At 33.4% G+C, this 16,619-nt stretch overlaps 2 protein-coding genes across 2 annotated transcripts in view; one reads left to right on the top strand and one right to left on the bottom strand.

The window, feature by feature from the left end:
• The window catches only part of LOC105158487 (protein DEK), a 7,538-nt gene extending 2,621 nt beyond the window's left edge, over positions 1 to 4,917 (bottom strand). The window contains exons 1-7 of the mRNA XM_011075272.2: positions 4,125 to 4,917; positions 3,068 to 3,101; positions 2,283 to 2,362; positions 2,096 to 2,155; positions 517 to 627; positions 360 to 440; positions 163 to 240 (exon numbers count right to left, since the gene is read on the bottom strand). Coding sequence (XP_011073574.1) covers positions 163 to 240; positions 360 to 440; positions 517 to 627; positions 2,096 to 2,155; positions 2,283 to 2,362; positions 3,068 to 3,101; positions 4,125 to 4,613 — 933 coding nt within the window. The 5' untranslated portion in view covers positions 4,614 to 4,917. The remainder of the gene's footprint in view (positions 1 to 162; positions 241 to 359; positions 441 to 516; positions 628 to 2,095; positions 2,156 to 2,282; positions 2,363 to 3,067; positions 3,102 to 4,124) is intronic.
• On the top strand, positions 7,742 to 13,457 carry LOC105158155 (SWI/SNF complex subunit SWI3A). Its single transcript, XM_011074797.2, has 7 exons — positions 7,742 to 7,853; positions 7,980 to 8,590; positions 10,735 to 11,328; positions 12,088 to 12,251; positions 12,343 to 12,392; positions 12,591 to 12,754; positions 13,065 to 13,457. Exons 1-7 carry the CDS (start codon positions 7,802 to 7,804, stop codon positions 13,260 to 13,262), a joined length of 1,833 nt encoding a protein of 610 aa, XP_011073099.1. The 5' UTR covers positions 7,742 to 7,801; the 3' UTR covers positions 13,263 to 13,457.

The following is a 16,619-nucleotide window of genomic DNA, read 5'->3' as shown; positions in this document are numbered from 1 at the left end:
CAATCTTCTCCCCATAAACACATTTTAATCTAACAGGTATGCAGGGTATGTGAATCGCAGGCAAAGACACACAATCGTTGAATCTCACCAAAACTTTTCTTCCCAAACCACAACTATCTTTTAGCATGCATAACTGCAGAATTGAATCAGCAGAAGTCGAACCTTTGTAGATTTCCCTGTAGCCGCATTAGAAGAACCGAGAGTTTTGCTTACTTGGTCACTACTCTTTCGCTTTTTCCCCTTCAGATGTTGTGATAAAAGAAAGGGGGAAAAACATTTAATGGTCAATGGATTTGTCATGTAAGCTGTAACGTGTAAAATAAAATGCAGCAAGAAACAAAAATAAAATCATAGACTACCTTTTCCTTGTCAGCAAGCAAGGCATCTGTTGTAGCATGAGGAGATTCCAAGAACTCCAATAACTTTGCAGAAAGTTCTTCCTGGATAATATAACTAACATTAACAAGTAAATCTTATTTCATGGATTACAAAATAGAAGCAATTAGAAGATCATACCTTCTTTACAGAAGCTTTATTGACTGGAATATTAAGGACATCACAAAAATCTACCAGTTTTTCTTTAATACATTTGTCAAGTTTCTCCTTAACTTTAGCCCTCTGTTTTCCCTGTTGAAGAAACCCAGTACACTGATTAATGCGAATGTCACAGAAACAAGTTATTTTTGGCCACATGACAAGGATCACTCAATAAACAAGTGCGCAACAAACATCTCCTATTTGAGAAGTTACTTTTTTGCATTTTCAGGTGGTGATGGCTTAAAGATCTAAAGAATACTTTCTGAATAAAGAGATATTGAGATCAAACTATAAACACTGAATTCACACCTGTCTTGCAATTGAACTAGTTCTTATATGCAAAACTGCCACGTGGCTTGAAAACCACCCATAATCCCCTTTCACTAGTGTTCAGTATAAATGCTTCTCTAAAACCCAGATGCCCCAACAGCATTCTGCTGCAAATATTCAACAATGTACAAATATAACCATTCATGAGAGTTCAACAAACTCCTAAATCCTTACAATATTTTCTTCTCTGTAACAGTAAGTTAGCTAATTACTTTGCTTTCATTGGGCAAAACAATGTTTAGTATGTGTACCAAACTCCTCATTTTGAAAAAAATTCTCAGATCACACATACAAGGTGAAATGTGGATTTTCACTGATGAAAATTATTATTGATGCTTGATATAATGTTTCATTTATAGAAGTGTCAATAATTTAGTATAATCTTTTCTTTCCTAACTCTGATACACATTAGTGAAGAAAAAATGTTTTTCTTGTATACCAAAACACATCATTTGGCACATCGGTTTTGTGACATTGCTATAATGCTGTTATATAATTTCCCTCCACCTAGCAATTCTATCTTAGATTGACATCATACAGTAAAACACTAATCTCAGTTCATACATTATACAATGCATGCTAAGGGGTTGCACAGGAACATTCTTTGAATTTAAACTGACTCATCTAACAGGTGATATCACTCCCTACTTATTCCCCTTCTGCAGTATAATATTAAGTTTTTAGTAGAGAAGGTTACCAAGGGGAAAAGGGATCAGTTAAAGAAAATGCGTATGGAACGTAATTTTGAAACCTTTTATTGTGTCAGACAAAAGGACTGAAAGTAAGCATGTCTCATCTGCACATGCTTTGCAGATTGATCTTCGTCGTGTCATCCGCCATTACCCACTTAAAAGAGTTAAATAGTGAAAAATCAGTCAGAATAGTGCTGTAGAAATCACTTTAGGTTACCATATGATGGTGGATGAGGTTAATATGTGACCTTGTTTCAACGATAAAAAGGTTTTTCAACTGATAATAAGTTCTATTATAGGATCATAACTTGTGCGTGAAAATTTCTCACAAGAAATTGGGACTTATCATGCAAAAACATTTTGAATCTTGAAACTGAACAGAAATATTTTTCCTGAACAAACATTTCTTTAAACTGTTTGCAATTTATTTTCAACCAAATTAAGCCATGACAGAAGATCCACAGAAAAAGTAATTCTGAAGTTTTACAAACTAAAGTCCAAATTAGAAGAAAAGTGAAAAGAAAGAAAAGATCTACCTCATTCTCAAGCCATACAAAACCAGAAAAGAGCCCTATATTTTTCTTCAGAGTATGCACCTGAATAAAACAAGTAATGATGAGGCTCCACCAACTGAGTGAAAAATCAACTGAAGGAAGCTTTAATTTAACAATGAAAAAAGTGGTCAGATGCCTAACAAAAGAGATATATAGCTTAAAAAGAAACCTTTGCTTTTTTGCCAAAAAGAACAGTGTGAAGAAGGTGCAGGTTCTCATCAGCTTTTCTCTTGGACAACTTGAAGGCCACTGGAACATTCACAATATCACAGACAGAGGCACTCATTTTATTAGAAAATGATGTTTGCTACTTCATCAAGTGTCAAATCCATGAAGCCAGATACCAGAAATGCAAACTATTAGGTAACACAGTAATATTTTCCTATACATGCTTTGGCAGAAAGCTGCCTCCACACCTGCCCTATCGTAGAAAGCACTTATGATGCATTTACTCTTTAGCAAGTCCTTTAAGCACAACTATGTGAATTGCAGATGAAACTTATGGCATAAGATTCCTGTTTCATTACCTATTAATGACAGGATAACTCAGCATTGTCAATGAATACAAGTCAATGGATGTTGATACAACTGGTAAACCACAAGCAGCACAACATTTTTAAAACTCATTATACATAAAATTTGTAATATGACTAGATACAAATGGCATAGGTTTCTTGTTCAGTAACTATGAATGCAAGTAATAGCTAAAAAAATCTTAACCCTACCAATTAGATATCATAGAATCATCCAGTCGCTTATGAATGCAGAGACTTCATACCACAAATTTGCAAAGTTCCATAACGACCATCTTAGAACAAATTAGAATGATCTAGTGACTATAACCACAGAATAAGATAGCAAGCAAAAATGCAAATGGCTAGGATGTTCCATAGATTCTCATACTTGTACTTTAATACCAAGACACGTATAATAGCCAAGTGCAAAAAAATATACCATTGGGAATATCCTTGAGCTGTGTTCCTTGACCCTGTTGCCATAGAGCCAATATAGTAAGTAGGGGTCAGAAATTCCAAGAACGACATCCAAAAGAAACAAAAATAAACAAATATAAAATGAAAGAGGACAAGAAAAAGAAAAACATTACTGATACCTTTCAGTGGTTTATAGAGCAGAAAAATATCAAGGAAGTTTCATTGATGTAAAAGGAGAATATTTTTTTGTACATCTCCATTTTCAGGAGAATAAGAAATAAAAGGAAAAAAGAAAACAACACTGCAAAAGGAAGACAAACAAAATATTAATGCAACCAAGTAAGACAATCCCATGATCTTCCATTGCTTAGAAAAACATACCCATATATCCAGGGAACTACCGGATGAACTACTTGTTGATCATTGAAATAATGAACTAAATGTATAAAACATGACTTCAGATATTTCCCTCTAGTTTTCTGTCCCATCTCCTTGCATTCATCCACTCCCAGAATATAACAGCACTTATAATGCACACTTCTAGACTCTAGTTCATATTAACGATAAGAGAGATTTTAGGAATACAAAAATACTTGTCTAAAGATTGAACTAAAAGTCTAAAACATGAGTTCAGACTTCAGATATTTCCCTCTGATTTCGTCCCATCTCCTTGTATCCATAAACTCCAATACACACAACCTAGCAATGCTCCTTCCACCATACACTATGAACTCCACACTTTGTGGGGGCACGTTAAAGTTTGGATAAATGAAATCAATGGCTAAGATAGAAACCAAACAAATGCATCACAAATGTGTATTTAACTAAATACTTTTAGTTGACAATAGTTTGCTCATAAAAAGTTCTAGATTCACATACGACTCACTTTTTCACTCCCCAATCATATGACAAAATTTCTTCTTGATGCATTTGTTTGAATTAAAACAATGAAAAGAGTTGCTCCCCTCAGTTTATTTATTTTTCCCTTTCACCATGCCAAATATTCCAACCAGATCAGAAAAATATATACCATTCGCATTGCAAGCCGGTACCAGTCATGATTATTAAACATACAGTACCTTCTCAATGGCCAAATGCTTGGTACCGGAGCCCCTTGCAGTGGCATTCACCGTAAACCTTTCCACTGTTTTCCTCTCCCTGCTCGGCCTCTCACTCCCTGGCGTCCTTGGTGACGATAATCCCCCAGTCGCACTTGTCTTCTCTTTTCTCGATCTCTTCGTCGCACGTTTCTCCTCAAACCTTTCCTCCCCTTTCTTCCCATCATCTTCTTCTTCCTCACCCTGTCCCTCTTCTACCTCCTCTTCTTCCTCCACTTTCACATCCTCTTCTTCCTTCTCTTTCACTTCCTCTTCTTCCCCAACATTTCCCTCTTCTTCTTTTATTTCATTCTCTTCCGCTTTCTCATCTTGCGCTTCTTTCTCTTCATTCTGCTCCTCCTCTTCCACTTCTCGCTCTTCTGCCTCACCAGCGTCTTCCTTAAACTCACCTTTTTCTTCAGCTTCAGGTGTGCCCTTCTCCTCCTCTTGCTCTTCGCTCTCTCCCACCATTTCCTTTCCCGAATCCAAAATTTTACTCAAGAATTAACAACCCCCCAAAGCCCTAAATATTTGCTCGTATACGCGTATGTATACCAGTACCTTAGAGCATCTCGAGTTGATTTTGGTGCAGGATTACCAGAAATAAATTGGGGGAGTTCGTTAAGTCAGATGTACCTGAATGAAAACCAGCTGTGATTAAGAAAAAAAAAATTAAGAATTAGGGCAAAAAATTAGGGTGAGAAGGCGGGTACATTTGGGGCAGTGGGGTTTTGAAAGTTTTGGGTGAAAATGGGAAATTGAGCAACTCAGGGGGAGGTTTGTGTGGGTCTGTTTTCAGTTAAAAAGGAAGAGTACAAGCAGTGTAGTTTGGTGTACAACCCAAATAGCATGAACAAGTTTCTTCATTTATGAAGAATACATTTAATTGGCATCATGATTTTGGGGTAAGTTGTCCTTACATTAATTTGAGCTTATATGGATGCACATTTCAAATAAATAGACTACAACCTCTATCTATGGCTTAATTATTTTATTATTATAAAAAATTAATTATATAAATATTTTTTTTAAATGGGCATGTCATGAATCGGATCCACGACCTTGAATTCGATATTTTTATTTTTTTATTTTATTTTATTTTTTATAAATTAATTATATTCAATTAATTTTTAACAACGTATTAAAATTCAAAAAATTAAAATATTAAACTTATATTAATTTTAAAAATGCAATGAACTATACAAATGCAATATTGCATTTTTTTATACAATTCTAAAAAAAATACAATATTATTTATTAACAATATTGCATTAAGACTCTGAATTTAAGTCACATCAACCTTCATTGACACTCTTTAAATGTTCTCTTCCCAAAGCGTGGCTCAATCGTTCTGTTAATTTTTAATAAACATATTAAAATCTAAAAAATCATAATGTAAAAATTGCATTAATTGTATAAAAATACAATGATTTATACAAATGTAATAATTGATGCGACAAGATTGATGCACATAAATTTGCAAAGGATTTCATCAATTACCAAGGAGAAAGAAATCCAGAAAATAGGGAAGAAATAGAGAGGAAAATGTAATATGCTGTCTTTTTTTGTGAAGTACAATGAAAGGGAATTATGGTAATAGACCTTATGCCTCACAATTCTATTCAAATAGTAAACAAAAAAATTAATACAATCATGATTAATTATCATTATTTTGTAAACAATTTATAGAAATATCATATTTCTACAATTACACATTTAACCACCTTTTTATGTATCACATTTTTATCACATCACGAAAAACACTCCAATTTAGAGGGTATGGGGTTTTTAGTTTCTTTGGAACATCTTATAAGATATTTTTAAGAGTTTTAAAATGTTAAATCTTATTTAAAAATAAAATATTAAAATGGTTGAACAAATAAGATGTCAGTCTTATGAGATATTAGTGTTGGGCAAAAATACGTTATTCATATTGGAATAATAATAAAAAAAAGTTATCAAACTATTGAAATTTAAAATTAGGCAAAATTGCATAAAATTCTCCTGTGTTTTAAAAACTACGCAAAAATTCCATCTAATTTAAAATTAGGCAAAACGTTTTTCTGTGTTTTAAAAATTCAGCTCACTCTTCCTTTTTTTTAACTGAGGTGTAACGATGTTAATTTTTTTATTGCCTGACCGTTATACCCTTATATTTTATTGATTTATATTAACTTATAAAAAATAAATTATTATTTTATATATATATTAAAGAAAAATTCTTACTTTCCGAACAAAAATTAGTATATTATTTTTTATAATGTAACAATTTTATTTTTTGTATTTTATATTTAATATAAATATATTTTTAAAAAATTTGAAATACAAAAAAAATGTTCATAAATATGTATAAAAATATTCTTATCTTTTGGTACGTTTAAAAAATTTTGAAATAAAAAATTATAATATATACTTTTCATAATGTAAATAATTTAAAACATAATTTATTTAATAATCTTTAATTATACAATATTTAAATTATTTAATAATGTATAATTTTTATAATTCATTAATAATCTTTAATTATACAATATTTAAATTATTTAATAATGTATAATTTTTATAATTCATTAAATATATTTGTTAAGATATTTAAAATTTGTATTGTGATTTTAATTTAATTTTTTTATTTTAATTATTAAACATTAAAAAGTTATATAATGTTTTTGTGTGTTTAAATAAATATATTTAAAAATATTTTTTAGAAAGATGAAAATAAAAAAAAATACTCTAAACAAATGAAAAACAATTCAAAAGTATCCAAAAACTGTTATATAGTCATAATATGGGTATTTTAGTTATAATAACAACAAAAATTATACAAGAATGCCAAAATAGTCCCCCAACCGCACACTCGCGCGTGCAACGTACGCTCCATCAATTCCTAACAACAGGGGGAGTCTGCAGGGATTTACAAAACACAAGTTTTTTTTACATATTTTCAAATCACATAGATGTTTTTAATTAATTTAGAAAAACATAGGAAAAGAGAAAGGAATTTAGCCTTATATATTTGTTTTGGGAGAAAACATATCAATTATATGGAAGATTAAAAGTGAAATACTGACAGAAAAGGTTAAGGAGTTAAGAATATCTTATAAAGAAAAATAGGTTGAACTTATTTTTTTTTAAAGAAGTTAATATCATCTTAAACATACTATAAATTACTTAAAAAATTTACTAAACAGATTTGTATAACTTTCAAACTCTCAGACATCTGATAAAATATTTTGAAAATTTATATTTAATCATAGTTATTGATCACGACCATTAAATAATTGTTAGGCATGATTTGCAATGACTCGTAATCATGATAAAATAATTTTTACATTAATTTTTATTTAATCATAATTTCTAATAATTATTTACCATAAGTATAATTCACATCCAATAAAATTACAGCAAATAAATTATGGTCAACCAACCTCTTCTTTTGAATAATTGAATATCATGTTTCATAAAGTATAGTAGTGTAATTTACTGTTTGGTCCTTTTGACACCCAATTGGAGATTTACAATTTAGCCCCTTCCGTCGCCTCCACGGACCACACGCACACCAGCAAATTGTAAGGGTAAAACTGGGATTTGATATCTGCAGTTAAGTAAATCCCCGAGTGCCCAGTTACTACGACTCATTTCTTCGGCCCGTCGTGTTCGCCATGGATAGAAGTTCGCAGGACTTGGAGCTCTACACCATCCCCAGCTACTCCAGTAAGTCCTGATATCACAGCGACCCACTCGATCTGTATGTATGCATGCGTGTGTATCTCTCTGCGTTAGTTATTTTGCCCTAATCCTGATTTCTGACATTTTTTAATGGGTAATTTCGCGAGAAAGGTTGGTTCTCTTGGAATAACATTCACGAAGTGGAGAGGTTTTCACTGAGAGAGTTTTTCGACGGAAGCTCAGTCACCAGGTCACCTAGAATCTACAAGGAGTACAGGGATTTCATCATCTCCAAGTACAGGGAAGACCCTTCGAGGAAACTGACTTTCACCGAGGTGCGGAAGTCACTGGTCGGTGACATTAGCGTTCTCCTTAAAGTTTTCACGTTTTTGGAGAAATGGGGTCTCATTAATTTCAACGTTGCTGATAATAGTGAGAAAAATAGTTATGAGGGAAGTGCCAGGACGGCGTCGTTTGGGGTTGAGGAGGAAGAAGATAATTGGAGGGGTAGGGTGAAGGTGGAAGAAGGAGCCCCATATGGGGTGAGGGTGGTAGCGGCGCCAAATTCTATGAAACCTATAATAGCGCCTCCCCCGCCTCCGTCTGTGGCGGTGGATGGTGGTGGGTTTGTTGGGGAAGTGGGAGAAAGTGGGTTCAAATGGCCGCCGTTGGCTTCGTATTCTGATGTTTATGGGGAGTTGATGCAGCAGGAGAAGAAGAAGGCTTTGGTGTGTGGAAGCTGTAAAGAGAATTGTGATTCGGCCCACTATCAATACACGAAGGTAATGGAGATGGGCCATTTTATTTCCTCTTCTGGTCCCTAAGAGCATTTGACTGTTGATGCGCTTAGTTTTATGGGTTTTTTTATTCTTTTCATTGTGTAGTGGCCTTTTACAGTTTCAAGTGTGAATGTGGTGTTTTTGTATTATTACAAATTGAACGCAGTAACTACATGAGAAGGAATAACTTTCTTGCATGAAATGAAAAATAACTTGACTATGGTGGTATATGTTTCGTTGTAAGTTCCAGAAATTTGATTGGTCATAGCGATTACAAAGCTATTAGCCTACACTGGCTGAAACATGGAATTACTAATTCTTGTATGTGCTTGCTCAATATTTATACTAGAAATAAGCAAAAAAGTGAATTGTATCTTTGAGGGCAACTCATTGTGATTATAATACAACCAGGGATGATAGCTAAAATAGTATTTGACATTCATTTTCTATTTAAGGATTGGTTTGCAACGTTGAGAACAATTGTACTATTCATCCTTCACTAATATTCATTCCAGAATAGAATGATGAATTTTCATTTTCAAAATATGTTAGCAATATAATCAGAAAAGACCAAATAGGATAAGGCTTTTGGTGATATTTGTTCGGTTTGAAGTATGCCTCTCTTCTAAGGTTTGGTTTAATTAGTTTGCACATTTCATTACTGGGAACTTCTAAGTCCATTAATGGGAGTAGGTTAGTCAACTTTCTGAAGATGAGGAATAGGAGAACATCATCCCCAAAAGGAAGACTTACTCTGTATCTCTTGATATATAATGTTGTGATCCCTCATAAAATTATCTGTACTTTAGTCCTTATTTTGAGTACTACATGGAATACCAAGTGAAGTATCCCTAATGAGCCAGTGAACCAAAACCTGTTGTTTAAATGTAAGATACTTTAGTATACCTCGGCCGTGGGGCAGGCAAAGTGGACAAAGTTCCTGATGGGAAGGGATTCTGGATACAGCTTTCACTTTAGTAACAGTATAGATGGCAGGTGGGAAAGCGACCATGCTGTTTGGTACCAGGTACAGAAATCTTTTAAGAACGTCCCCACTCAGCCTGGTGTAAAATGTGGCAAACCATGAAGCAGAATTGTTGCCTTGAGCTCAGGTTCACATTTATTATCGGGCTGTCGAGTCGTGGACATTTATTCCGCTCATAAACAATAAATGGGATTCTCCATGTATATGTGTGTTGATAATGAGCACTTGCAGCACTGCTTTTACTAATTTCTGAGAGCTAATGCATCAGAGTGCACCTCCTCAGCTACAGTTGCATAGCATCGATTCTTGCTCTAACTGAGCATTCTCCTATGAGCACCCTATCCACTACGACTCTCCGTCTCCTAGTTTTGCTTTATATTCTTCATTTAGAACAATAGTGAGCATCCCTATAAGAAATGGAATACAATAAGGTTTGGTTACTTGCCAAATTTTCATTGTACTGACGTTATCTTTTTTTTTTTAAATGGTTCCTTATATTAATTCGAAATCCTCAATTTTTATTTTGGAATTTGAAAGTTCTTTTTCAGATTCTTTTTGTGTGTCAGTGAATTATGGGTACACGGTAGAATATTCTGAAGTATAATCCAGATATCTATAGAGAGAACTCCTCCAGTGAGTTGCTTTTATCTCTCTGTTTTACTATGTACAGATTGGGGGTTAGACACGAGGGATCGAGGAAGACTACACCGAAGCCCTTAAACCTTTTATGTTCTGAATCCTATACGTTGACTAGTGTTGTTGCTCAAATAGCTCTAACCATTCTATTTTCGTAAGGGGTTTGGCTTTATTGTTGACAGGCAGACTTTTACCTTGCTCCAATTTTTCTTGTTTCGAATTAATAATACATCTCTTGATTTTTTAAATCAAATTTTTCTTTCTCCTTTCATGCTTTATTGCTTCTTTTTATTAGTACGGTAACATATATAGCTTTATTATTGCTGTAGTTCTGGAATAAACAGACATGGAATAGTGTCCCTGTAGAGGATCAGTTGATAAAGATATAATTCGCTTTCAAAATCAAATAAAATTTTCACCTTAGATGACAAGTGAAAGAAAAGATGGTTACATGTATCGATCTACTTATTCTTTCAGAGTTATTACCAGATAATGAGTTGTTTATCTTCATCTTTCTATGTATCAGGAAGGGAGCTTTGTTCTTTGTGAGAAGTGCTTCAAAAGTGGTAATTATGATAAGAACAAACTGGCAGATGATTTCAAGTATAAAGATAGTGCGAATCAGGCAGCTGCTTGGACAGATGCAGAAACTCTACTTCTTTTAGAATCTGTTTTAAAGCATGGAGATGATTGGGATCTTGTTGCTAAGAATGTTCAGACAAAAAGTAAACTGGAATGTATCGCAAAGCTTATAGAACTGCCTTTTGGCGATCTTATGCTTGGGGCTGGCAATAGAAAGAGTAGATATCTGGATGTAATTGGTGATATTACTAATTCTAGACAATCAGGGTTAGCTTCTAATGAATCACAAGAATCAGTGAAGGCAGAAGACCCGGGCCCCGAAGTTAAGGATAAGGAACAGAGCCGTGAGCTTACTGATACGGACCAGAGCCCTGAGCTTAAGGATAATGATAACAGCGCTGAGCATAAGGATGAGGATCTCAGCCCTGAGCTTAAGGATGAGGATCAGCAGAAGGGAGATGCCAAAAATGAAGGTCCACCACTGAAAAGATTGCGTACTGGACCAACTTCAGATGTTGGAAATTCTTTGATGAAACAGGTACTTCTTTTAATCTCTGTGGTTCACTATGTTTTTGCTTTACTGCTTATTTGAAAATTCTTATTATTACTTAGTTCTACAGTTTGACTTTTACTAATTTGTAAGCCAACAATATATGGATATTTAAGCATGCACTTTACTGTTCCGGTAAAAGTTCATCTCTTGACCTATAACCACTTCACTGAGATGATGGGGAGATATTTTGTCCAAGTCTTTCATTTAATATTTGTAACTTAGTCTTTGTTGTTTCTACGAGTAATGTTTCCCGGCAACAGTTTGCGTTTTCCTTGATCAGCTGCCTCAAAATCTTGATTACCATTCTCAAAGGATATTAGTTTGTTTCAGACTGAGGAAAATGACATAATCCCTAGAAATTATGTGACGCATAACGTGTAATATCACCTGGAGTCTTATGTGCATCATATATGTAATAGCGACTACAACCTTTTCATGCTACCACCCTCCACTACAAATTGCTACTTGTGTAATCAAGGTTCTCGGCATCACTCATGCTTGATAATGTCTTTGTTCTGTCAATCATATTCTAAACTGAATCAATGAACATTCTAGATGTTATGACTTTCACTAAAAACATCTCGCCATCTCGATATGCAAAATGGTTTACATCAGTGCAAATGGAGCCTTAAGCCACTAGATGTGTGCTAGTAAGATATCAAAAACTTCAATATACCTTTATCAAGTCGGTTGCTATTCTTAGGCTCTATTAAATTTCGACATCTAATGATTCTAATCTTCCAGGTAGCTCGCATCTCAACAATGTTGGGCCCACATGTTACAGCTTCTGCAGCTGATGCTGCTGTTACTGCTCTTTGCTATGAGAACCAGTGTTCAAGAGAAATATTTGACGATGATGATAATTATGTTGACTCAAAAGCATCTCCTGAAACTAGTGATCAAAGGAGGTACTCATCTACTCACTTCAAACCTTACTCCTTGAGTTAATATTTGAATCAAAACGCTAAACGTAGATCACACTTTAACTTTACTCATCAGAGTGGCTGAAGTTGATAATTCAGTAGAAGAGGAAGAGCCCAATCAATCAGGTATAAAGAATATTTTTTATTTATTACTTGTATATTAATGACCCAAAGAGTAAAATAACTTTGTTGTTAGTGTCTCATCTCTTATCATATTTTTCCTCTATGAGCAGCTGACTTCGGGCTTGCATATTGATCTTTATATATCGATTCGATCTGAGCTCTCTTGGGTCACTGAATATTTGATTATAACTCATTCCACAGAAATTCAGGGGATATCCTGTGTAAAGAGTATAATACCACAGAATTTGAGAACAAGGGCTGCAACTGCAACAGCACTTGGTGCTGCTGCTGCAAATGCTAAGTTGTTAGCTGATCAAGAGGAGAGAGAGATAGGACAGTTGGTGGCTACAATGATTGAAGCCCAGGTAGTTTTCTTATTCCTCAGATCGAATATCCAAACCATTAACATTGTGGGATATAAGTTGATAATTATATAGGAGACAAATTTACATGATTCCAGACAGCATGCAATGAATGATCTTCCATTGATAATATATGAGGAATTGAAGCTCCAAAGGAAAAATTGCTCAACAGAAAAACATCAAACTTCAAAACATGGGTTTTCAAGAATTCTGTGTTCTTGTCATATTCCCCGCTTTAGTAGAACGTGATGGACTCTCTTAACTTGCAACACTGGGTTGGTTTTGATTTAAATGTTGGTTCTTTGAAATACAGCTCACTAAATTGCAGCGCAAGCTGAAGTACTTTGATGATCTGGAGCAAATTATGGGGAAGGAACATGCTCAACTCGAGGAACTCGAGGAATCTCTAATAGCGGAGCGAATTAATGTCTTGCAAAGGATATTTTCTGCTGGTATTACCAAACCAAAGGAGCAAACCTCAACGATGCATCAAACTGATGTGGTTCAGTAAAACTAGTTGAGATGTGGTCGTCTCTTGTTGTTTGTATAACTAAGTTCAATCAGTTGCATTAGAAAAGATAAAATTAGGTGAAAAACATTTGAATCTTTTCCATTCATTTAATCTTTAGCTAGACTCCTTTTGCTATTTGAATTATATTAAATTATTAATTCAAGATCAATAGATTAAATGTATCTATATGGTCAATTCTTGTTCCAAGCACCCTCTAATGGATTCAGAACTTTTTTCCCCATCCTAATGTTTATTCCAGTAATAAGACAATGAAAATCCCCACAACATACCACAAGTTAACTATTACTTGAAGTGATGAGCTTTCTTGTCCAATGCCTGAGGTTAGAAGTAGACTGAAAAACAGAAGATAAGATACAACAAATGATGATTCTGCCACAACAATCTCCACCTTTAAACAGCAAGCAGGATTGAGTACAACCACAAACTACACTTACAATTTCTTGCACAGATCATACACAAGCACCGATCTACTGCACATTTTCTACCATCGTTGAGGAAGAGAAAAGTACAACGAGCAGGAAAAAGATAAAGACAGTGTTCATCTATGGTCGACATACATCGGTTTTCACATGAAAATCAACCTAAGCAGATGCAGTATTTCCCTTTGGGACCTGCTGCACAGGTTGCACTCACAAACTTCCCCTCCAACACTTTCTTACATGCAGCAATGCACTCAACAAGCGTGCATGGATTCAGATCAATACCAATGGCACACTCCACCGTGGTCGGAGCAACAAACAAGACCACCGTCAGCATTGCCACGGCCAACACCGCAACCCACTTCTTCTCCACTGCCATAGCTGATCGAAGCTCTTCTTAATTTCACGTCTCCTTTTCTTCTTGTAGGAAATGTACTCTCATGAACCTGACATTTATAGCGACGACGGAGAGTGAGTGTGGTGGTTTAGCTTTCAACTCAGACCACATTTTTAGACTGTTCCAAATAAAAAAACAAACACACACATTTTTAGTATAGCATACAATTTCAGCTTTTGCACTTTATCAAATCATTGGGTAGGAAAAAACAACTGAATAGAACGATTATAGTAACTTTATTCAAGTACAAGAATTGATGCTAAAAGTATATAATATATTACACTAACAATCATTGTTTACTTTTGTTGTGCTACCAGTGTGGAATGCTTGCATGCGTATAATCAGATAGATATGGCGCAATATTTAATAATAAGAATCAATATATTAGAAATGGATCAAGTAAATAATATGAGTGAAAGTGAAGAAAAAATATAATAGTATATTGACAGTTAAAAGATGACGTGGACCATTTGAAATAAACAAGTAATTATATTGGTATAGATATTTAAGGGTATAAGTGGTATTTTAAAATTTAATATTGCGATATCACATTGTGAGTGAGAGGTGACTTTCTTTTTAATATTACTTACTACTGTGGCCCGCAATACTTGCGCGCATATAATCATATAGATACGATATAGATTCTAAAAACACTCAATATATGATAAAAAGCGAATCAAGCTGTTAACGTGAGCAAAAGTGGAGGACAACAAATATAATAGTATATTCACGTTGACCATTTGAAATAAATAACTGTATTGGTACACGTATTTAAATGTATAATTGGTATATTGCAATATAACATTGCAATGTCACAACCCCACTTGTTATGAATGAGAAGTGACTTTGTTTTTTATACTACTAATCACCACGACACGCAATACTTGCTTCCATATAACCAGATGGATACAACACAAAATTTGAAAATCAATACATAATTAAAAACAGATCAAATGACTGACATGATAAATACAATAATTCCTCGATAGTTGCAATAAAATAAGTAATCATATTAGTACAAATATTTAAAATATAATTGATAGTTTAAAATTTAATATTTACGTTATCACCAACCGTTTATTTTTGAGTGAAAAGTGTCTTGTATATATAAGCTGAAACTAAGGAATGTGTGTGTGTGTGTGTGGTAGTTGCGGATACAGGATTTGTTGTTTAATGTCTTGTAATAGCGAACTTTAAAGCTTTAAATCGCACAAAGAGTGGTTTTGGTCTCAATTAGAAATGTACACGTGTGGAGATTCCATATGCGGCCTTTCCACGCGTGCCAATTTAATTCTACTCTTTTTCCCGGCAAAGGGTTGATCAGCTATGTGATCCCCCCACTATACCATGCAATTATTGTCTTTCTATTAAATATATTCACTTACAATTGATCCGCAAAGCACACTTGATGCGTCTGTAAATACAATACAAATGAGTTCATTATATTTAGATTTATTTTTAAAACATAAAATTATATTTTTTTAAAACAATTTAAAATTATACTTGCATTTTTTTTTTTTTTGAAAATTTTCTGTTTATACATGATTTTCTTTCGTTAGGTTTGGAGAAAATTATTGGCGTTAACAAAAGAAAATTTCATTTATTTTATTTTTTTAAGTATCTTCGAAAGTGCTTCTAGATGCTTTATTTTATTTTTTATTTTTTGAAAATTGCTACTTTATTGTCATTATAATATTTTTAAATTTCATTATTTTTAAATTATTTCTAAAATTACATATCTAATGTTGATAATGAAAACTTTAAATAGTCAATAATTTAACAATAATAAAATTTACACTTTAACATATTTAATATTTTAGAATTTCTATATTTTATTTGCTACATTATATAATTGGATTACTCCTAGATCATTAAAAAATATAAATTAAATGGCTACAATTAATTAGTAAAATTATATTTTTTAAATTTAATTATTGTGTATGAAGGAACAATTATAGTACCTAGTGGGATCATTAATAAGTTAAACACTCATTTTTTTATTAATTTTTTTAATTAATAAACTTAAAATATAATAATCAAAAATAAAATTTATTACTTTTTGTGAGAAAGTATTATTATTGACAAAGAACAAGTGCAAATATACATAAAAATAGTATTTTTTTTAATATATGGGGATAAACAATCTTTAAGCTTGTTTTAGAAGTGATTTTTCTCCAAACATATTCAGTTTAGCTGATTTTTAATTTTTTTTACAAACACTACGTACTTTTAATTCTGTTATGACTTTTAATTTTGTCTATAAAAAATTATTTATATAAAGGTAGAAGTTTCCGCAAACTCTCCCTCTCTTAGAATAATTCAACCAAACTCAGCCCATTTATAGCCCACAATAGTGTGATGAAGCCCAATCCATCAAGAGTATGTTGACCCAACAACTTGGAGTAAGTATCACAAGCCCAATAGCCGGTCCATGTTGTTTCCGCTTTCCCTTTTAAAATGCTGAGAAACCAAAACTGGAGGGAAAGTGGGAGCCAACGCAGAAAAATGTCTAGAAGGGCA

Source organism: Sesamum indicum, linkage group LG3 (assembly GCF_000512975.1).
Source record: "Sesamum indicum cultivar Zhongzhi No. 13 linkage group LG3, S_indicum_v1.0, whole genome shotgun sequence".
Taxonomy (NCBI): domain Eukaryota; kingdom Viridiplantae; phylum Streptophyta; class Magnoliopsida; order Lamiales; family Pedaliaceae; genus Sesamum; species Sesamum indicum.
The sequence above is the reverse complement of the archived record's forward strand: the minus strand, read 5'-3'. Positions and strand labels throughout refer to the sequence as shown.